Source organism: Oncorhynchus mykiss, chromosome 13 (genome assembly GCF_057628025.1).
Source record: "Oncorhynchus mykiss isolate SJ-2025 chromosome 13, ASM5762802v1, whole genome shotgun sequence".
NCBI classification, from domain to species: Eukaryota; Metazoa; Chordata; class Actinopteri; order Salmoniformes; family Salmonidae; genus Oncorhynchus; species Oncorhynchus mykiss.
The window spans coordinates 59,044,061-59,067,281 of record NC_143034.1 but is presented as its reverse complement, the minus strand read 5'-3'; the positions used below and the strand labels follow the sequence as shown (position 1 = coordinate 59,067,281).

The following is a 23,221-nucleotide window of genomic DNA, read 5'->3' as shown; positions in this document are numbered from 1 at the left end:
ACGGGCGGCTCTGGCAGCTCCGGACAGGAGGGGAGACATACAGGCGGCCTCCTCCTTGGCCGAGGCACCAGATGCACTGGACCGTGGAGGCGCACTGGAGGTCTCGAGCAACGAGCCTGCACAACCTGTCCTGGCTGGATACCCCCTATAGCCTGGCATGTGTGGAGAGTTGGAACAGGCCGCACTGGGCTGTGCTGGCGAACCGGGGACACCGTGCGTAGGGCTGGTGCCGTATAACCAGGGCCGAGGAGACGCACTGGAGACCAGATGCGCTGAGCCGGCATCATCCCTCCTGTTGTGGGTTGAAGAAGGTGAGGACCAAGGTGCAGCGTAGTACGTGTTCATCTTTATTTATGAATTGAACACTGAATGAAAAAACAACAAAAGAGAATGAACGAAACCGAAACAGTTCTGTCTGGTACAGAATACAAAAACAGAAAACAACTACCCACCAACACAGGTGGGAACAGGCTGCCTGAAAAACATAGAATGCCCACCCCAACTCATGCCCTGACCAAACCAAAATAGAGACATAAAAAAGGAACTACGGTCAGGACGTGACAGTACCCCCACCCAAAGGTGCGGACTTCGGCCGCAAAACCTGAACCTATAGGGGAGGGTCTGGGTGGGCATGTCATCGCGGTGGCGGCTCTGGCAGCGCCGGACAGGCGGGAGACTCTGGCGGCGCCGGAGTGAAGGGCGGCCCTGGCTGCTCCGGAGTGAAGGGAGGCTCTGGAGTGAAGGGCGGCTCTGGCAGCTCCGGAGTGAAGGGCGGCTCTGGCAGCTCCGGAGTTAAGGGCGGCTCTGGCAGCTTCGGACTGACGGGCGGCTCTGGCAGCTCCGGACAGACGGGCGGCTCTGGCAGCTCCGGACAGACGGGTGGCTCTGGCAGCTCCGGACAGACGGGCGGCTCTGGCAGCTCCGGACAGGAGGGGAGACATACAGGCGGCCTCCTCCTTGGCCGAGGCACCGGATGCACTGGACCGTGGAGGCGCACTGGAGGTCTCGAGCAACGAGCCTGCACAACCTGTCCTGGCTGGATACCCCCTGTAGCCTGGCAAGTGCGGAGAGTTGGAACAGGCCGCACTGGGCTGTGCTGGTAAACCGGGGACACCGTGCGTAGGGCTGGTGCCGTATAACCAGGGCCGAGGAGATGCACTGGAGACCAGATGCCCTGAGCCGGCATCATCCCTCCTGTCGTGGGTTGAAGAAGGTGAGGACCAAGGTGCAGCGTGGTATGTGTTCATCTTTATTTATGAATTGAACACTGAATGAAAAAACAACAAAAGAGAATGAACGAAACCGAAACAGTTCTGTCTGGTACAGAATACAAAAACAGAAAACAACTACCCACCAACACAGGTGGGAACAGGCTGCCTAAGTATGGTTCTCAATCAGAGAAAACGATTGACAGCTGCCTCTGATTGGGAACCATACCAGGCCAAACACATAGAAATACAACACACAGAACAAAACATAGAATGAAAAACATAGAATGCCCACCCCAACTTGAAACTAGCATAGGCCACAACTACTGGAGAGATATCAGTGACGCACATAACACACAGCACCCTTTCTACGGGAGTGTGGGGGAGGGTTCTTGAAATGTAACATCCAATCAAAATCTTGCCTCTGGGAGCCAGTGGACCATTCAAACCGTTTTTGCAATAAAAAATTATCCAGACTTCGGCGGTTAACGCTTGATCTGATTGAATCTAGGCCTAACTCAGTCAATGTGTGTGATACTAGATTTCAATCTTGCTGACACAGTGTGTGTGTGTGTGTGTGTGTGTGTGTGTGTGTGTGTGTGTGTGTGTGTGTGTGTGTGTGTGTGTGTGTGTGTGTGGCAGGCAGGCATTTTCACATACTCCCTTCATATCCAGCTGTTTCCAAGTGGCAATCACGCACAATGAGAGAATGATTAGAGAGAGGGGGGGGGGGGGGGGGGTGCATCAGATGTGCTGTGCTGTTCTGTGTGGACTGGAGGGTCGATAAGAGTGCTGGGGTTTCTCCTGCTCACACTCAGGTTTCACTGAGTGACCTTTATGAGCACCGAACACTCTGCAGCAGGACCCACACAGACTTAGACACTCTCTCTACATCTCTCTCTCTCGCTCAGCTCACACCTCTCTCTCTCTCAGCTCACATCTCTCTCTCTCTCAGCTCACATCTCTCTCTCGCTCAGCTCACATCTCTCTCTCTCAGCTCACATCTCTCTCTCAGCTTTAAATCTCTCTCTCCCGGCTCACATCTCTCTCTCTCTGTTCACATCTCTCTCTCATCCTCTCTCAGCTCACATCTCTCTCAGCTCACATCTCTCTCTCAGCTCACATCTCTCACTCTCTCAGTTCACATCTCTCTCTCGCTCAACACACATCTCTCTCTCTCAGCTCACATCTCTCTCTCTCTCTCTCTCTCTCTCTCTCTCTCTCAGCTTACATCTCTCTCTCTCTCTCAGGTCACATCTCTCTCACTCAGCTCACATCTCTCTCTCTCTCGCTCAGCTCACATCTCTCTCACTCTCTCAGCTCACATCTCTCTCTCAGCTCACATCTCTCTCTCAGCATTAAATCTCTCTCTCTCAGCTCGCATCTCTCTCTCTCTCTCTGTTCACATCTCTCTCATCCTCTATCAGCTCACATCTCTCTCTCTATAAGCTCACATCTCTCTCTCTCTCAGCTCACATCCCTCTCTCTCTCTCAGCTCACATCTCTCTCTCTCCCTCTCTCTCTCTCTCTTTCTCTCTCTCTCTCTCTCTCTCTCAGCTCACATCTCTCAGCTCACATCTCTCTCTCAGCTCGCATCTCTCTCTCTCCCTCTCTCTCTCAGCTCACATTCTCTCTCTCTCTCTCAGCTAACATCTCTTTCTCTCTCTCAGCTCACCTCCCTCTCTCTCTCAGCTCACATCTTTCTCTCTCTCTCTCAGCTCACAACTCTCTCTCATCCTCTCTCAGCTCACATCTCTCTCTCTCCTTCCCTCTCTGTTCATCTCTTCATCTCTCAGCTCAGCGGTCTCTCTCCTCCACCATGCGGTTAGTTGTGTGTGTCGATGATTTTGCAGACTGTGTGTGTGACAGGTTTTATTGCACAATTCCTTAAACACTAAAGTTTAGCTTTTCATGACTCAGTTTATCACCTACAGACCCTTCTTAGATAAAGATGGAGAAATTATTTCTCTCCCTCCTTATCTCTTCCCCACTCTCTCTTTCTCGGCCTCTCTTCTCCTCCCTTCTCTCCTTCCCCCCTTTCTCCCTGAGCAGCCTTGAGTGGTTAGGCTGAGGGAATAGAGGGGGAAAAGGGATGAGGGGAGGAGTGGGTCATTCAGTGCTTCACTACTGCAGTGTAATTACTCCTGCTAATCAGAGCACTTTACAGCAGTGCTTCTGTTCCTCTTCTCCTCCATCCTCTCACCTCCTCTCCCCCCCCCTCCTCTCTCCCCCACTCTCCCCCTCGCTCCCATACACTCTCCTAATACTGTCCCTTTCTGACTCTCTCTACCCCCACTCTCCCTATTAACTCTCACTCTCTATGGAAAGCAGAACGCCAACTTGAATCATTTCATCCGAGGAGAGTGTGTGTGTGTGTCTGTGTGCGTGTGTGTGTGTGTGGTGTTTACAAGAGGCCTAGGCAGATAGAGATAGGCCGTAATGAGACAGTGGGAGAGTGTTCTCTGATAGATAAAGAGGTCATTGTGCGTGTGGTGTGTTTGATAACTGTCCTCCACCCCAACTTGACTGCAAGGAACCAAGGAGGGAATACAGTGCCTTGACTTTTTCCATGTTTTGTTGTGTTACAGCCTGAATTTAAAATGTATTCAATTGAGATTGATTCAATTGTCACTGGCCTACACACAATACCCTATAATGTCATAGTGGAATTATGTTTCTATACTTTTTTTGTTGTTGGACAAATTAATTAAAAATGAAATGCTGAAATGTAGACGTAGTCAACCCCTTTGTTATGGCAAGCCTAAATAAATTCAGGTGTAAAAATATGCTTCACAAGTCACATAAGTTTCATGGACTCACTCTGTTCGCAATACTAGGGTTTAACATGATTTTTGAATGACTACCTCATCTCTGTACCCCACACATACAATTATCTGTAATGTCCCTCAGTTGAGCAGTCTATTTCAAATACAGATTCAAACATAAAGACCAGGGAGGTTTTCAAATGCCTCGCAAAAAGAAGGGCACCTATTGGAAGATGGGTTAAATATCCCATTGAATATCCCGTTGAGCATGGGGAAGTTATTAACTACAACTAACTCAGTTACAAGGGATTTCAGCAAGAGGCCAATGGTGACATTAAAACAGTTATAGAGTTTAATGGCAGTTATAGGAGGAAACTGAGGATCGATCAACAACATTGTAGTTACTTCACAATACTAACCTAATTGAGTGAAAAGAAGTAAGCCTGTACATAATGCAAATATTCCAAAACATGCATCCTGTTTGCAACAAGGCACTAAAGTAATACTGCAAAAAATGTGGCAAAGAAATTTATTTTTTTCCCTTAATATAAAGTTTTATGTTTGTGGCAAATAAATACATCACCTGTAACACTCTCCATATTTTCAAGTGTAGTGGTGGCTGCATCATGTTATGGGTGGGTTTGTAATCAATAAGGACTGGGGAGTTTTTCAGGATAAAAAATAAATGGAATGGACTAAGCACAGGCAAAATCCTAGAGGAAACTTCAGTCTGCTTTCCACCAGACATTTGGAGATGAATTTGCCTTTCAGCAGGACAATAAACTAAAACACAAGGCCACATTTACACTAAAGTGCCTTACCAAGAAGACAGTAAATGTTCCTGAGTGGCCTAGTTACAGTTTTGACTTAAATCTACTTGAAGATCTATGGCAAGACCTGAAAATGCTTATTGCTGCGAAGGGTGCTTCTACAAAGTATTGACTCTTGGTGTCACTTGGTATTCACTTGGTGTGAATACTTATGTAAGTGAGAATTTTCTGTATTTCATCTTCTAATACATTTGCAAAAAAATTCAAAAAACATGTTCACTTTGTCATGTTGTGTGTCGAGGAAAAAATCTACTTAATCCATTTTGAATTCAGGCTGTAACAACAAAATGTGGAGTAAGTCAAGGGGTACGAACACTTTCTGAAGGCATTGTATAGGGTTAACTTTACAATATATATATATATTTTTTAAACTAAAATGCCAAATAAAATACAATTGAATAGCATTTCTCTATCCTCCTCCACTCCCCCTAATAAACAGTTGTTCACCAGCCTGGGCTCATAAAAGCTCAGGGAAGTTTTATTTGTTTCAGAGACGTTTAAAATCCATTGAAGCTGAAATAAAACAGTTAAACCACGGCTGCCTTTGGGTAACACGCTTAGCCGACCGAGACAGGCACTGGAGCCGCAGGTTTATTTCCCGGTTAACTGCCTTACTTTCTAGATCAGCACAGGGCTGATGCATACATGCAGGTAAGCATGAGATATGAGAGAAAAACAGAGAGAAAGAGAATGGGGAGAAAGAGAGAGAGAAAGAGGGCAAGGGGTTCAGAGGAATATAGAAAGAAGGAGAGTAAAGGAGATACAGCTAGAAGGAAGAAAAGAGAAGGTTTGTGTTGGTGACAGTGAGTGTTGAGTCACTCTGACTCACTGTGATCACCCCAGATTGCCATCCGTAGGGTACTGGATGAAATGGACACGGCTATCAGAACTCACACACACCGTCTCCAAAGGTGTGAATAAATGGTGTGTGTGTGTGGTCATTGTAGAATTATATGGCTGATGCAGTCGCTGCATGCACTGTATGACTCACACAGTGGAAAAAGTGGAAAGAGGGGAATTTGAAGTGATTGGGGAAATCTCATCTTTGGGATCCTCTTGTTTTATCACCATAATGCTAAACTGACTGTAACTGATTGGTGAATAGAGATGGAAGGAGAAGCGCACTTCCTGAAAGTTCAAGCATGTTCTGTTACACCTGCACTGGGACTGACAGACTGGAAACGTAGTGGCCACAAACTTGTGACCTGACCTTGGCCTAACATAATTCGCTGAAATCGATACCATGCCTTTAAATAGGTTGAGTTTTATTTTTGTGTCTTGGTGTGACGTGGCTGTGAGCAGGGAGTGTCCAGTGTGGAACGGTATTCTCTACAGTTTCAGTAAACCTATCCCTCCCTACGGACAAAGGAATGTCCTGTCATCGCCAAGGAAACAGCCAGGAGATATCTGAGTCTTAACAAGCTGCAGAATTTAACACATGTACCCTAAGATTCCCATCAGTGTCCATGGGGAGCGTAAATAAATATGCATTCAATCAATGTGGAGAAAAAAACTGAAAAATAGCCTTGTCAGTAATAAAAAGAAGTGCTGAATTTCGACAGTTCGTTATTATTGTGATGGTCCACTGCTTAACTTTGTGTCAAACTGTCAAGAGACCACATCACTGACCAGGACTGCCATTTCATACTTCACTATGTTCTTAAAGTTCCATTGCAGCCATTTTTATCTCAATATCAAATCATTTCTGTGTAACGATTAAGTACTTTACAGTGATTGTTTTGAATTAAAATGGTCAAAAAGAAAGAAAAATAGCTTCTTAGCAAAGAGCAATTTTTCAAGTGGTTTGGAACTCTTTCTAAATTGGTCTATTAACTAATTTACGGCCTGGTGATGTCAAAACTCCATCAAAACTCCATCCCACCAAAACAGGCAGAAATTTCGGGCAGTATTTTCAAAGCTCTTTCACTAAAATGGCATTATCATTTTCACAGTATTATACCAACCTCACTCATAGTGTGGAAATATCCACTCACCAGACAGTTTATTAAGTACACCACCACGTTTCACAAAAATGGATCGCTCCTACAGACAGTGAGTCACTTGGCCATGGCTTGCTATCTAAAGCAGGCTGCCAGGCATCGAGGCATTCAGTTCCTGTTCGATTGAATGTTAGAATGGGCATAACGAGTGACCTAAGTGACTTTGAGTCTGGTTTGATCGTCGGTGCCAGGCGCGCCGGATCCAGTATCTCAGAAACAGCTGGCCTCCTGGGCTTTTTACGAAGAGAATGGTGCAACAAACACAAAATCCAGTCAACGGCAGTCCTGTGGGGGACAACAACTTGTGGATAAGCAACGACGAAGGAGAATTACAAGAATCGGGCAAGCTAACAGGAGTACCACAAACAGACCAATAACTGCGCAGTACAACAGTGGTGTGCAGAACGACATCTCGGGAATGCACAACTCGTCGGTCCTTGTCACGGATGGACTATTGCAGAAAACCACCAAATTGGATTCCTCTCCTATCAGTTAAAAACAAGAAGAAGCGGCTCCAGTGGGCACGCGATCACCAACACTGGACAATTGAGGAGTAGAAAAATGTTCCCTGGTCTGACAAATCCCGGTTCTTGTTGCTTTATGCTGATGGCAGAGTCAGGATTTGGCGTAAGCAGCGTGAGTCCATGGACCCATCCTGCCTGGTGTCAACAGACCAACATACCTGTGGAATGTTTCTGCCTTTTAGGTCTGACCCAGTGTTTATAAAACACAGGAAAATCATATTATTTGAGGGCTGAGGAAGCCTGCATGGGGTTCTGTTCTGTTGGGGATTACTCCTTCATAATCACACCACCACAGAGAGAGAGAGACAAGGCCCATCTCCACCATCCACCACACTCCCCTCGGGGTGTGGATACTGGCAGACATTCTGTAACTACATCTAATGCTTGAAGCATAACAGTTTTATTACACAACACACACAGTAGGAGTGCGTGACACAGCAGATAACAGGGTAACCACTACAAAGAACATGACTGAGTTGTCCTGTGCTGTATGTACGTTGCCAATGGAAGCAGAAGCAAGAAGGCCTCTGGGCAGCCATGGTGAATGGTGCTGCTGGCACACTGGAAAATAGCAGTTGTTCATTAATGCAATTAACAGAGAAACAGAAAGAGAGAGAGGAAATGGGACAATTTCTAAAAATGTCTGCTCTTTAGTGAGTTAAGCCTGATGAAAACCAGACCCCTCCAGTAGCAGAGAGAGAGAGAGAGAGAGAGAGAAAGAGAGAGAGAGAGAGAGAGAGAAGAGAGAGAGAGAGCGAGAGAGAGAGAGAGAGAGAGAGAGAGAGAGAGAGAGAGAGAGAGAGAAAAAGAGAGAGAGTTCCTACTGCTGCCCTCCCAGGCCTGGCCTGCAGCACCAGAGGTTAAGCTGAACACACTGACCCTCTAAAGCCCCTGACTTTGTACTGCGGGTACTCCACATGGTGTGTGTCATGTTATGTACAGAGATCACAGTCATGCTCCCATATAGAGAAGAACTTGGACTGCGTCCCCAATGGCACCCTATTCCCTCTATAATAGTGCACTACTTTTGACCAGAGCCCTATGAGTTCTGGTCAAAAGTAATGCACTATGTAGGAAATAGGGTGCCCTTTGGGATGCGACCCTGGTGAGAGAGTCATGATGTGCTGCTGGGCTTGGGTTATTGTGTGGGTGAGTGACAGTTTTCTCCCATCTCTTCCTCCTCTAGAAGCATTCCCCCCTTTTCTCCAGATAGCATCTTAGCCGGAGCCCATCTGCCTTTAAGAACAAGCATTCACATGTGTGCGTGCACTGTCACTCAAACATCTGCTTAGAGACATTGTCGTGACTAAACCCAGGCTCAGAACTACTTGAAGAAGGATGTATACAGTTATAGTTCATGAAATGTTATTTTTACATTATGGGGAAACGTATCTTTTTGGTTTGTTTTTATTTCCCTGGTCCCCATTGTAAATTCCCTTTTTGATATACCGGTGTGCTAACTACAGTACCATGTGCTGGTTCCAAGGAGACTTGATGTAGGTTGCTTAGCCAATGATAATGTATTCCTAAACTGGCTATTATTACTGCTTTTTTAAATAAAACATTCTTACCGTAAAATAATGACCTCATACGAAAATGACCTCTTCCTCTCTTATATAATAGCATTCTCTCCGTTTTCCTCTCTTCCTTCACTCTCCTTAGATCCTCTCCTCCCGTCCTACACTTCTCCCACCTTTCCCCTGGACCTGTCTTCCCCCTCTTTCACAGACATCTTCCCACCAGACAGCTCCAGCAGCCCTTCCCCGGGGGGAGAGAGCACCACGGCCCAGCCCAGCCCTCACTTCATCAGACCGGGCTTCAACGAGAACCTCATCCCCATCTACTGCTCCATCCTGGCTGCTGTGGTGGTGGGGCTGGTGGCCTACATCATCTTCAAAAGGTGAGGGGCCATGGAGTGGGAGCATAGACAAAGCAGGGAGATAGGATATGTGCACAGGTAGAAGCAGCTATCACACAGATAGAAGCAGTTATCACACAGATAGAAGCAGCTATCACACAGATAGAAGCAGCTTCACATAGATATAAGAATATATCACACAGATAGAATAATATATCACACAGATAGAAGCAGCTATCACACAGATAGAATAATATATCACACAGATAGAAGCAGCTATCACACAGATAGAATAATATATCACACAGATAGAAACAGCTATCACACAGATAGAAACAGCTATCACACAGATAGAATAATATATCACACAGATAGAAGCAGCTATCACACAGATAGAATAATATATCACACAGATAGAAACAGCTATCACACAGATAGAAGCAGCTACCACACAGATAGAAGCAGCTATCACACAGATAGAAGAATATATCACACAGATAGAAGCAGCTATCACACAGATAGAAGTAGCTATCACACAGATAGAAGCAGCTATCACACAGATAGAAGCAGCTATCACATAGATAGAAGCAGCTATCACACAGATAGGACCAGAGACAAAGCAGGGAGGATGCTACATGTATGCAGACAGTGGGCTCAGGCTGGAGGAGGGAGAGAGAGTGAACTAGGACAGAGAGGTTGACTTGTCAGGGAAGGGGAATGACAGGCAGGATGGTGTTTGAGTGATGTAGCCCATGGCTAAAGAAAGGCAGGGAGCCCAATACAGAGCGACTGTATAGTGAAATATTCAGGCCTGTTGTGGAATGGCAAGATATTGACCCAGTTACACCACATGATTACACACACACACACACACACACACACACACACACACACACACACACACACACACACACACACACACAATAATGCATTTCAAAGGTCACACACACAAAGGTCACACATACACACACAAGCATTTGCACACAACACATACACACACATGCCGATTCAAACACACCATGTACCACGTTAACAAGCTCATCATCAAATCCAGTATTGATTGTAAAGTGCAGTCCAGTTGAAATCCGAGTGGCTACTTCGTCAACACAAACAGTTACGGGGCTACTTTAATATCTGTCTCCTTCCACTGTATAAACAGGTCCAACACGGTCTGTTAAAAGGCCTTGATTGACTGATTGATTAGATTGGATCATTACGACTAGGAGGCTGTTCCAGCCAGAGACAACATTACAGTAAAAATGACTGAGGATAAAACCACTATGAAGCCAAAAGGCTTGTTTCCCTGCTGGTCCTTCATGTTTACTGGAAGACTTTCAGAGATGTTTGATGACTGATCTCTCCTCGTCCCTTCCACGTTTCCTGATGACCATCCCAATCACAAAATGTCCATTACTTGTATCACATCAATTAAACCACTTCTGGGAACACAGTGTTGTGGGCTTGACTCACTTCTTCTCCGTTCACACCTTCCCAGGTGGAACAGCTGCAAGCAGAACAAACAGCCGGCTAACAACCACCAAGCCACAGCAGCCAATCAAACGGTGACGCCGGAGGGGGAGAAGCTGCACAGCGACAGCGGTATCTCAGTGGACAGCCAGAGTCTGCAGGAGCAGCAGCATGCAGCCCAGGTCCAGACACAGACACACAGACAGGAACAAATAGGTGAGCTCTACAACACACACTGTACACTTAGCTAGATGCTGTAATGGAAGTCTGTATGAGTGTGTGTTCACCTGTTGGGTCTGTATGGAGATTCTATGCTAGCTGGACTAGGCATATACAAGTGAGAGATGAAAGTGGTAACAAAGTGAATTTAGGATACATATTTTATTATTGTACATAGCGAGTCTCAGATATTATCCCGTTGTGTGTACATACTTAGACACAACTTTGGAAATGTCAGCAAATAAGTCTTAACATGGGAGGTTATGAAGGTGGGAAGGATGAGTAGTCTACACAATTTACATCTGATATCTGTGTTTTACCAATGTACAGTATACCCCTTTACCTATGCTACATGTGACCCAGCCTTCGATATTTGGGTGAGAGAGAGAGACAGAGAGACAGAGACAGAGACAGAGACAGAGAGAGAGAGAGAGAGAGAGAGAGAGAGAGAGAGAGAGAGAGTGGACAGGGTGGTCCAGTATTCGGTGGGAGACAGCACCACTGCCTTGTGGGAAATACATGATGAATGGTCGTGAAGGAGAAGAGCAACTTTTTAAACGGAACAAGTGAAAACAAAAGCAAGAGCTTCAGGAATGTGAAGTGGTCTCTCTATAGAGCCTGGAGCAACCTATCTTCCTTTCATTTAAAAATCCATGGCAGAGACACAGTCAGTCCTCTTATACTGAGGAGAACCATGCTCTACTTACTCCTCTCTCCATCTCTTTAGCTCTTTCAACTTATCTCTCTCTTTCTGTGTCTCTCTACATATCTACTCCTTCTCCCTCCCTTTCTATCTCCCCTTTTCTTTATCTCTCTCTCTCTCTCTGGAGTCTCAGTGGCGTGGCACAGTTTCTATCCACTCAGAGGAGTGATATAGAGAGCTTTGTCGTCAAAAGGAAGAGAGGAGACCAACTACATAGTGAAGAGTTTGTTTTTCCAACCTCCTAAGTGCTGAGCCAGAGCCTAAGGGGCCCCACACATCCAGTGACTCAGCATCTCTCTCTATGCAATCATGAATGCATAACTGAAGAAGTTATGAAGTAGTAATGAGGTAGTTCAGAAGACAATTATAAAGTTATGTTCGTGAATCGTGAGTTAACTTATGCACCATCACCTGATCTGACCCTGGACCTCTGCTGTTTTGGATCTTACCCACAACCTAAATGCATACCCATACCCATGTGATGTCTGGGAAGCCTGGGAAATGCTGCTATTGTTTTGTTTTGTGTTGTGGGAATTCTATTCATTTCCCCCCACTCAGAAATGCAAAGCCTCAGTATAATGGAGAAAAGGGGGCATCTTTTCCTGGGGATTAGCATGTGATTGGGTCATTGAGTAGATGCCCGCCCCTTTAACCCTTGTCTCTTTGTGTGATTGGCTCATTAGCAGGTGTTGTGTGATGGAGGCCAGGCCCGATCCCTCTGCCTGTTTAAATCTGATCCAGCAACAGTGTTTAATGTCTGCTAATTAGCGTCAGCACTGTCTTCTGGCGCAGAAGCCATTAAAATACAGTACTGCACACAGCATGCTGTGGGCTGGGCGCTACTCCACTAGTAAATGGGGACTTGTTAAAATATAAAACACCCAAGGGGGTGAGAATATGTACAATAAATCCATAAAATCATATGGATTTCCCTTTTCAAATGAACCATATTTTACACATACAGTATGACTGAAAGCCCACAGCAGTCTTTGTAGACGGTGTCATACCCAGTCAAAACAAGTCAATTAAGATTTCAAGTGAAATATGAAAATCTATAAAAGATACCCTGTGCTTTGATTGACAAGCTCAAAAGGACTCCCCGCGTCCCTGCCTTGGGGTAAGAACTCCCAAAAGACTTACAGACATCTATAATAAGTCTTCTCTACTCTCCAGTGCAATCTGGTGATCTTTTAAATAGCAATCTGTCTTTTACCTCTGAGGCCCCTTCCCCTTTACACTGGAGTATTCCTTCCTCAAGGGGCAGAGGGATGTTTAAAATTTAAATGAGACTCAAACCTCTCACTCATCTCTCTCATCATCGTGCCTCTGTCCTTAGTCTGATCACATTCTCTACCTGAACGGTAGTCACGGAAACTGTCAATCAAAGTCTGCTCATCCCAGGTTAGAGGGGCAGTGGGCTAAAGCTAGTGTAGTACAACTCTAGTGTAGTAGTAGAGTAGCTAGTGTAGTAGGAAAGTAGCTATTAGGGGTAGGAGAGTAGCTAGTGCAGTATGAGAGTAGCTAGTAAGGTAAAATTGTAGCTATATGGGTAGGAGAGTAGCTAGTGGGGTAGGAGAGTAGCTAGTGGGGTAGATGAGTATCTGGTAGGGTAGGAGAGTAGCTAGTGGGGTAGGAGAGTAGCTAGTAGGGTAGAAGAGTAGCTAGTAGGGTAGAAGAGTAGCTATATGGTTAGGAGAGTAGCTAGTGCATTGGGAGAGTAGCTAGTGGGGTATGAGAGTAGCTAGCTAGTAGGGTAGGAGAGTAGCTAGCTAGTGGGGTAGGAGAGTAGCTAGCAAGTGGGATAAGAGAGTAGCTAGTGGGGTAGGAGTGTAGCTAGTGGGGTAGGAGAGTATCTAGTAGAGTAGGAGAGTAGCTGGTGGGGTGGGAGAGTAGCTAGTAGGGTAGAATAGTAGCTAGATGGTTAGGAGAGTAGCTAGTGCATTGGTAGAGTAGCTAGTAGGGTAGGAGAGTAGCTAGTGTAGTAGGAGAGTAACTAGTGGGGTAGGAGAGTAGCTAGTAGGATAGAAGAGTAGCTAGATGGGTAGGATAGTAGTTGGTGGGGTAGGAGAGTAGCTAGTGGGGAAGAAGAGTAGCTAGTGTAGTAGAAGAGTAGCTAGTAGAGTAGGAGAGTAGCTAGTGGGGTAGGAGAGTAGTTCGTGCAGTAGAAATCTGGTGTAGTAGGGAGTAAAGCCCTTTCTGTTGAGGAGGCAGCCCTGGGATGTGGATGAGGTAGACAGCAAGAGCTTTAGAGCAGGACAAATACTGACGTATTGCGTTGTCCAAAGCATTTTGAGACTAAATGAAGAGCTATATAAATGCTAATCCATTATTAGTATTAATCATGAATAAATGTAACATATTGCAGTGAGGACCTCTGTATTGAGTAAAATAGAATAACTTGAGTCTGTATTGACTCAGTTCTAAAAGAAAGAGGAATGTCAGTGGTGGGAGGGGTACAGTGTGACAATCAGACAGAGAAGCTAGGGCCAGGTCATATTTACATTTTGCATGTACACTTTGGTAATTTAGCCGATGCTCTTATCCAGACAGACTTACAGTCAGTGCATTCAATTAAGGTAGGTAAGACAACCACAAATCACAGTCCCTGTTTAAGCAAAATCCCATCACAGAGAGGGTCATCGAATGTGAGGAGGAATGTGAAACGCCTCAAGGTGCCAGAGGCAATGACGTACATGTAATTGTCGGCTGATTGACAGGTAGTGTATGTGGGGTCTGGTTAGGGCTGGTCAAACGACCCTGGGGCATCAGAATGTAATCAGCATGTCTCCTGTATTCCATTATTGCCATTAAGAGGAGAGCAGTTGATTGCCTATTCACTACCGATCTCAATCTCAGTCTTAATCAGCTATCTTTAAAGCTTCAGAGTGGCCTGAAATCAAATCAGCATCGGCTGAACATGCTAATGGAAGATCGACTGTTAGATCGACTATTCTGAACATGCCCAGTAGAATTTAATCTGATAAAGACTGGTCAATAGCTTAGAAATGGAATGGGTGAAACAGTGGTTCCCATTTAAAGCAACCATTACATTTTCTGTGTCAACAATATTTATCAAGGAAGCCTCCAACTGACTCAGTAGGTTAACATTTGCAGTCTACGGAGGGCTGCATGAACCATTCAAAGTGGAGATCCTGAAGAGGAACACAAGTATTTTGCTGCTATCATGAAAAGACAGAATGATTCAGCAAGACTGCTCAGTGTCTGTCTGCAGTGTCTGTCATGCCTGCAGGATGGCTGTCTGAACAGGAAGGAGAACAAGTCACAGACTGCATGACGTGCTCTGGAGAGAATCAACATGAATAACGAGAGCTAAAGGAGAGCCAGAGGAAAAAGAGAGGATTTCAGAAAAAAAATGGAATGTGTGTAGAATGAGAGAAGATCAACTGTAGCAGAAGCTCCGCCTCTGTGTGCACCACATACACTTAAACAGGCCTGATGATGTCATAGCGTGGTTGATACAAAAAAGCCCTTCTTGTGAACCTTTAGAATTCTGGCTCTCTTCTGGCTGGCACAGGGGTGCATTGATCAAGACAAGAAAACAACCAGTGAGCTCAGAGCTCCTCTAAAAAACGCCTCTGTATTCCGGAAGCGTTTCCATGGCACCCCTCAATTGACAACAGGTTGAGGGCTTATGGGAAAAGGGGACATTTGTCCCTCTCCCTCACTCCCTGTAGTAATGAGTTCAGTGAAACAGTTGGAGGGGTTGATGAGTTTGTGACCTCACAAGGCCCCCTACAGGGCAAAGTGTGTCAGAGTGGACACAGCGTCATAGACCGTTGACCACTGATACTGTGTTACTTCATACGACCAGAGAACATCTGCATGTTTCACCACTGATCATATATGTTTTTAACATGTTTCTCTCTCTCTCTCTCAGTGGTGAGGGTGGATGGGGGACCTGACTCACCTCCCCCCCAGGTCTGAGGAAGAGGAGAAGCCGCTGACAGGAAGGAGGAAAAGGAGGAGAGGGGGAAGTGGGGTTGCCATGGAAACCTTGATGTGGGAATGGACATACAGTATAAGAGTACAGACTGAGTGGGCTTCTTGGATACAACAAGGAAGTTGACGACATTATCGTCCCTTTTCACCGAGTGTGGCCACTGGTTTCTGACTGGCCTCTTGTCCCAGTATGGACCCTTATTGGACAGACTGGAGCATCAGAGGCTGACTCAGTATCTCTACACAGAACCCAACTCTGCCAGTGTGTCTTTGAACACTAAACCTCTCCGCCAGTACCAACCCTAACACCAACGCCAAACACCAACCCTAACACCAACGCCAAATACCAACGCCAAACACCAACCCTAACACCAACCCAAACCCAAACCCTAACACCAACCCTAACACCAACCCTAACACCAATTGTCTGCCTCAAGTCACTAAAGTTGCAATATCACTACCACCCATAATCCAAGAAGCATCACTGCGTTAGATATCCTGGTCTTTTCTGTCAGCTGGTGTTGACCAATCATTATGAAAAGTGTGTTAGTATGTTATCCCATGAAGGAGTTTCATCCTGTGTCCCAATAAGTTCACTGCCAACTTCCTTTGACCATTTGCTAAAATTATTATTCATCCACCCCCCAATTCCCCCCTACTCACTCACATTATCAAATGTTTGTGCCTCAGAGGTAGATAAACTCTCTTTCCCCTCTCTCCCCTTGTCTGTACTCTCTCTCTCTCAGCGTGTAACTATCTGTCCCTCTTTCCATCCCTCCATCTGTACCTATCCTATCCTAGTGTGTTCTCGGGGCAAGTCTTGCAGTAGTCTCTCAGTGACTCCGTCACACCTCCAGACTGTCTTCTCAGACCTCAGCAGTAGCAGCTTGTTGTAATCCTCCATGTGAACCTGTCTGATAGTATCCAACTGTTATCTATTCAACACAACTCAGTGGGGGTACAGTTACGCTGCGTTTAGATTGTACGAGGTAGACGGCGTCCGGATGTCATTGTTTTCAATGAGAGCACGACGGTAAATGCCGTTGAGGTCACAGTAGACGGGACATGCCACCAGAGTTAAAATATAAAAACTTTTGTTGTCTGTCGTAGCGTTCTTTTCTACCGGATGTTGATTTGCACTGTTTGTTTACCAAAATCACCACAGCAACCATACCGTCGTGCTGGCTTGCTTTCTTCTTGTATGATGGTTTCTGCGTCCCTCGTCTAAATGCAGCATTAGTCGCCCATTCCAAAATATCCTATCCTTTTTCTTTACCACAGACACAGACATTCCTAAGGTGTACAGGGACGGACACATTTGTGTTGTTGTTATACTGTTTCTCTGATTACTGCTCTCCTATTCTCATTGGCTGTGGATCATTCCATCATTCTGTCACCACAACATGATACACCATCCCTCCTCTGTTTTCTGACACACTTGACTCCTTTTCTCCATCCAACATGGACTCCAGGATTCTGTTGGAATGATTCATGCTTTGAATTTAACAGATTCTAGATGTTTCTCTCATGTCTGTTTGTGGCGCATCCGCCTCTCTTAGTGGTTTGAGTTACAAGGCCTCCTCAGCAGTGCAGCTCCATTACCCCAGGAGCTGTGATATGCAATGTGAGGAGCATTTTTGGACTATTTAACATTCCTGACTCATTGACCTGACGCATAATGTGATGTCCAACTGCCAAAAATGGAACTGTAACATCATCAGAAAGAGGCTCTGCAGTATCAGTATTCGAGGCTGTTCCATGGTAGCCTGACGAGAGTTGTCTAGAAATAGTATACAGTTTATATACAAACACTGTATAGTAGGCTATACTCAAGACTCCCCTTAATTATCCATTATATTGTACTTGCTAATGAGTGGAGACATGGGACACTCATCAGAGACTTCCGTCTCACTGAAATAAACACAAGCACTTGCACACACACACTCACGTGCAGATATGTGTGTGTGCTAAAGAGTGTGCGGTGGCGCTAATGTGTCTGCTGCGGTATAGTATGGTAGGGGCATGGGTGTAAACACAGGGGCCATTAGGGCGACATTCCTGACAGGCAGGTATAATTACCTCAGGATTTCAGGTTCATTTAGCTTCACTCAGTCAGCTGGCTCTCATCTGAATCCCTCTGTTATGTACTGCACAGAGACATACAGAACGCTTTTAAAGTGGCAACAATGTGACATTACCATTACTCACCTCTCATGTGTCTGAGAGAGCAGTGACATTTTACTGTATCACAATAGTGATCTGAAGCATACGCAGCATACTGAACACGCAGTAGGTATTAGATGTTAGCAATGTAGCTACGCTTACTGTAACTGTACTGCTTTGAAGTCCAGGTTTGATTCCCAGGGACATGTGATTACTCAGGGTCCCTTTGGTGTGGTTTGATGCTTAAATTTAGATGTAGGTAGATAGCAAAGTAGAGATATTAGCAGAGATACTTTTGTGTGTGTGTGAGAGAGAGAGAGACACAGAGAGAGAGAGAGAGAGAGAGAGAGAGAGAGAGATAATCTGGCGTAGCAAAGATACAGTAGGGAAGACGCTCTCATAGTAGTGAGTTTTGAGGCTTTTGAATAGAAAACAGACCAACACACCCACACTATATTCCCCCTGGGGGCCTCCTTGTGACATATCCAGTGGCTTCACACACACAGTGTTTCACACAATATTATTGACAGCAGTGTGATTCATGTTGCTCCACAATGGAAGTGCAGTAGGACCCAGTGGACCAACAGATTGGCATAATACCACTGACTGACAGGAGGGACTGTCATCAACGACTAGTGAACAACTGAACCTTTCACTGTGGCTGGTGGCCCCACGGGCCCAATCTAACACTGTGCTGTCTCACAGGTGAATAGAGGTGTCAATATAGAATCTACAGTATGACTCAATCTGTACTGTTCCTCCACAGCAGGGGACACTGGTAGAGTGGAGGAAGATAATATAAGAATGTAAAGCTGAATAACGTTACAGACATAAATATGCAAAACATTCAATGTTCTTCTATTGTTTTTGTTATGAATATTATTGTCTTTTTTGAAATCAGTATTTTTTTGTAAACGGTTTCTTGTTTTAGCACTTATTAGATGTAATAGGCACACTCAAAGACTGTGCTATACAAGTGCCTGTGTACAGAGTCAGGTGTGTTTGAGTTATGTTCAGAACACTTTCTGTTGTTCTTCTTCTTCCGTTTTTATTCTCACTTGTTGTATGATCTGTGTTTTGTTTCATCATTTGAGTGTTAATGAAGGTTTCAGGAAGTATAGGCCATAGGTTAAAACGTACTACTAATGTTGTTGAAATCCATATAGCATCACCTACGTACATGCCATCTGCTGTGGTTCTATTTTACAGACCACAATATACTCTACCTACAGTGCAAAAGTGGCAATATGTGATGAGCATGACCAGTATGTTTTTACATGTTCAGTTTGTCCAGAGGTTGTGGACAGACATGCCATGTATGAGGAGGATTCACTGTGATTCTCTATGGTAATATCCAAGATATAATAAATCCCCACAGACATTTCAGACCCCTCCCCCCCCAAAAGCTGAATGTTACATGTACTTACCTATTAGTGTAAAATGCATTGTGTAAATGTGAATTTCTTAGAGTTGTTACAATATATAAATACACTATAAAATTGAAAAAGCAAACAAATTAATTATCTGATAGAATAAAAACAAATGTAATTGCACCTTTGTCAAGTCATTTGTCCTCAATACTGAATGTTGATAATGTAGCAAGTCAGCTGATGGATTCTCATTCCCTACTGTGAATTCATTGTTGCTTGGGAAAGGAATATAGTGGACACAATACACTGAAATATGCTTCTTCGCTTAAAACATCTAAAATTGCCAATGTTTAACACGGGTAGTCGGCTATCTCTCCCGGGAAATCCTTGATTACAACAATATTGGACAGCACCCAGTACAAACTCTCCCGACCCTCATCTATAACTGATCTTTTATCAACAGTTACAGGAATAATCTCTGTGGGTTGGTCTCATTGACAGTTTTGGCTTTCTGTATGAAAATACCCAAAAGGTTCCCCTTTAAAATTACCCCCAAAGTATTTCTGAAAAAGGCCTCAAGTAAAATGTTAAAACCACAAAGTATGGAGCATGTGACCTTAGCCAAACCACAGTTAAAAACAGGACCATATGTGGGGGTTCATTGGACTGTTGGAGCCTATTTCTCCATTATATTATCATCAGGTTCAATAACATGGAGATGCCTGGTAGATATGGTTCACACACACACACACACACACCAGATATGACATAGTGTGATGAATTGCTGAATCATCAGAATGTGTGGTTGAATCCCAAACCAGCAAACCAGATGGGAGCTGGACACACTACATAGTTTAATTTGATTAGCCAGGACCATTCAAATAGAGGCGCTAATCAAATGCTGAAATTTATTTTTTTCCTACCTGAACATTAATCAAGAGCATGAGTCAGCTGAAATTGCAAAGAAAGGAACATCGTTAAAGAGAGAAAAAAGAACAACCATGAATAAAATGGATGCATGTGGAGATCAGGGGAAAAGCGTTCAGAAATGGGATTGAGGCGATTACATTCAATGTGGATGATGTCATTAATTATGCTTACTGTGTAAAGTATATGCAAACACTGACCTTCATAAGTCTAACCTCATTCAAATGTTTGGTGTTTTGTGTAACAGATGTCTCTGTCACATATGCTCGCTCTAGGTCATCAGGCTGCTGATTATCCCACACACCTGTCACCATCGTCTCGCGCACCTGCGCCTCATGACACTCACCTGGACTCCATCACCTCCTTAATTAACTTCACTATATCTGTCACTCCTCTTGGTTCTTTCCTCAGGTGTTATTGACTCTGGTTTCATGTCGGTGAGTTGTTTGTGGTACGTGTTTATGGTTTCATGTGTTTATTAAAACACTCACTCGTTACAGTCTCTTTCCATACACCACTGTTTGGAGGCTGGAAATTCATGTACAGTGCATTCAGAAAGTCTTCAGACCCCTTCCCCTTTCCCACATTTTTATACATTACAGCCTTATTCTAAAATGGGTTAAATGCCAAACTGAGCAATCGGAGGAAAAGGGCCTTGGTCAGGGAGGTGACCAAGAACCTGATGGCTACTCTGACAGAGCTACAAAGTTCCTCTGTGGAGATGGGAAAACCTTCCAGAAGGACAACCATCTCTGCAGCACTCCACCAATCAGGACTATGGTAGAGTGACCAGACGGAAGCCACTGCTCAGGAAAAAGCACATGACAGCCCGCTTGGAGTTTGCCAAAATACACCTAAAGACTCTCAGACCATGAGAAACAAGATTCTCTGGTGTGATAAAACCTGAATGTCTGATTGCCAAGCATTACGTCTGGAGGAAACCTGGCACCATCCCTACGGTGAAGCATGGTGGTGGCAGCATCATGCTGTGGGGATGTTTTTCAGCGGCAGTGACTGGGAGACTAGTCAGGATCGAAGGAAAAAGATGAATGGAGCAAAGTACAGAAAAAAAAACCTGCTCCAGAGCATTCAGGACCTCAGGCTGGGGTGAAGGTTCACCTTCCAACAGGACAACGACTCTAAGCACACAGCCAAGACAACACAGGAGTGGCTTCTGGACAAGTCTCTTAATGTCCTTGAGTGGCCCAGCCAGAGCCCTGACTTGAACCCGAACGAACATCTTTGGACAGACCTGAAAATAGCTGTGCAGCGATCCTCCCCATCCAACCTGATAGAGTTTGAGAGGATCTACAGAGAAGAATGGAAAAAACTCCCCAAATACAGGTGTTCCATGCTTGTAGTGTCATACCCAAGAAGACTTGAGGCTGTAATTGCTGCTAAGTGTTTGAATACTTATGTAAATTTGATATTTCAGTTATTTATTTATTTCTAAATGTACAAACATTTCTAAAAACGTGCTTTTGCTTTGTTATTATGGGGTATTGTGTGTGGCTTGATGAGGTAAAAAACTAAACAATTTAATGTTACAGAATAAGGCTGTAACATAACAGAATGTGGAAAAAGTCAAGGGGTCTGATTACTTTCCGAATGCACTGTATGTTGTGAGTGGATGAATGTGCGTGGGTAGCCTAGTAAAGGATTCCTTTGAAGTGATCGCTTGACAATCAGATGAAGGCATTGTGATTGGTTGTTTGTATGCCACAATGAAAGGTAATACATTTTAAAAGTTAAATGACACATTTTTATGACTAGGTCTACAGAGATCCTATTGAATTAATAGCAGTTCTATATGGAATTCTATGATTAGGCCCATAGAAAATACACCCCTGCTAACCTGAATGTTACAGAAACTGGTGTACTTTTGGTGTACTGACTTTGTACTGTCTCCTTTATCTCATCCACTGACCATGTTGAATAGCCTGTGAGACATCAGAACTCTTACCACACATTGTTGTCTCTACAGACTCTGGTAAGCAGAGCCTTTGCCTGTTGGAAGCAGTTCAGATTAAGGTCAAGGTGATTGACGAAGGCATCGTATTGCCTGATCGAAGACGACACAGGCGTAGGCCTAGAACAAGGCAGGCAGGAGAGTGATTCACATACACAGAAAAACACTCCCAGAATGTGTTGGCACACGCAGTCAACCCAAAGACAGCTGCAGAGACACCCTATAGTCTTTCATCCCTTTCTGAACATAGACCACAGATTGGTAGGTAGGACTACTGCCGTACTGAGATCATTATCAAGTCGCTCTGTTTCTGTTCCTGCTGCTGGGTTTTACTGGGTTTTCTCAGGTGTTTGTTTACAGGTCTCTGTAGTGGCCTGTGTGGGGAGATGGCTGGAACAGGCTACAGGGCATCATCCAACATGTCGGTTTCCTGTCCTCTACTCTCTGGGCTAGTAGAAACTGGTGTTAGAACTTGGTGTTAGAACACCCATGAGGAAACCATCTGGAACACCACAGCAATTAACACATGAGTAAATCAAACAGCCCCACCCATCCTCCATTCCTCCATCCTCCCACACAGGTGGAGAGGGACCACCCTGTCTGACACTCTGCCTTATGAGAGAGGGAGAGGGAGAATAGGGAAAGAGACATACCCCTCCCTGGGATGGAGACCAGCTGTGAGCACCCGACCCTGTAAGTGTCTTGCCCCACTCCCCTCTCAACCCACCCACTCACACACACCCTTACTCATCTATATCCAATTATCTGTTTCCAATGCCGCAGTACTAGTGATACTGTTGAGCACTTAAAAGTAATTCACAACCTACAGCATTGCAACAGAAATTGTACTCCCTCCCTCCCTCCCGACCCTACCACACCCCACAACACTTTCACTCATACAAAAGTCTGGAAATGAGGCCACACACACTCACACATGCAGCCATATACAGTGGGGCAAAAAAGTATTTAGTCAGCCACCAATTGTGCAAGTTCTCCCACTTAAAAAGATGAGAGGCCTGTAATTTTCATCATAGGTCCACTTCAATTATGACAGAGAAAATTAGAAAAAAAATCCAGAAAATCACATTGTATGATTTTTAAGTGATTTATTTGCATATTATGGTGGAAAATAAGTATTTGGTCACCTACAAACAAGCAAGATTTCTGGCTCTCACAGACCTGTAACTGTCAGAGATATGTGTATAGGTGGCAGGGAAGTCAGGCACAGGAGAGTCAAACGGAGTGTAAAATGGAGTGT

At 44.7% G+C, this 23,221-nt stretch overlaps 1 protein-coding gene across 2 annotated transcripts in view; it reads left to right on the top strand.

Annotated features, from left to right (window-relative positions):
* Window positions 1-19,250, top strand: part of LOC110486699 (tumor necrosis factor receptor superfamily member 16) — a 65,394-nt gene extending 46,144 nt beyond the window's left edge. For both annotated transcript variants that reach the window (XM_090194447.1, XM_021558479.3), the window contains 3 exons: window positions 8,990-9,227; window positions 10,681-10,868; window positions 15,473-19,250. In XM_090194447.1, the coding sequence (XP_090050573.1) occupies window positions 8,990-9,227; window positions 10,681-10,868; window positions 15,473-15,519 (473 nt within the window). In that variant the 3' untranslated portion in view covers window positions 15,520-19,250. The remainder of the gene's footprint in view (window positions 1-8,989; window positions 9,228-10,680; window positions 10,869-15,472) is intronic.
* Window positions 19,251-23,221: the final 3,971 nt, after the last annotated feature.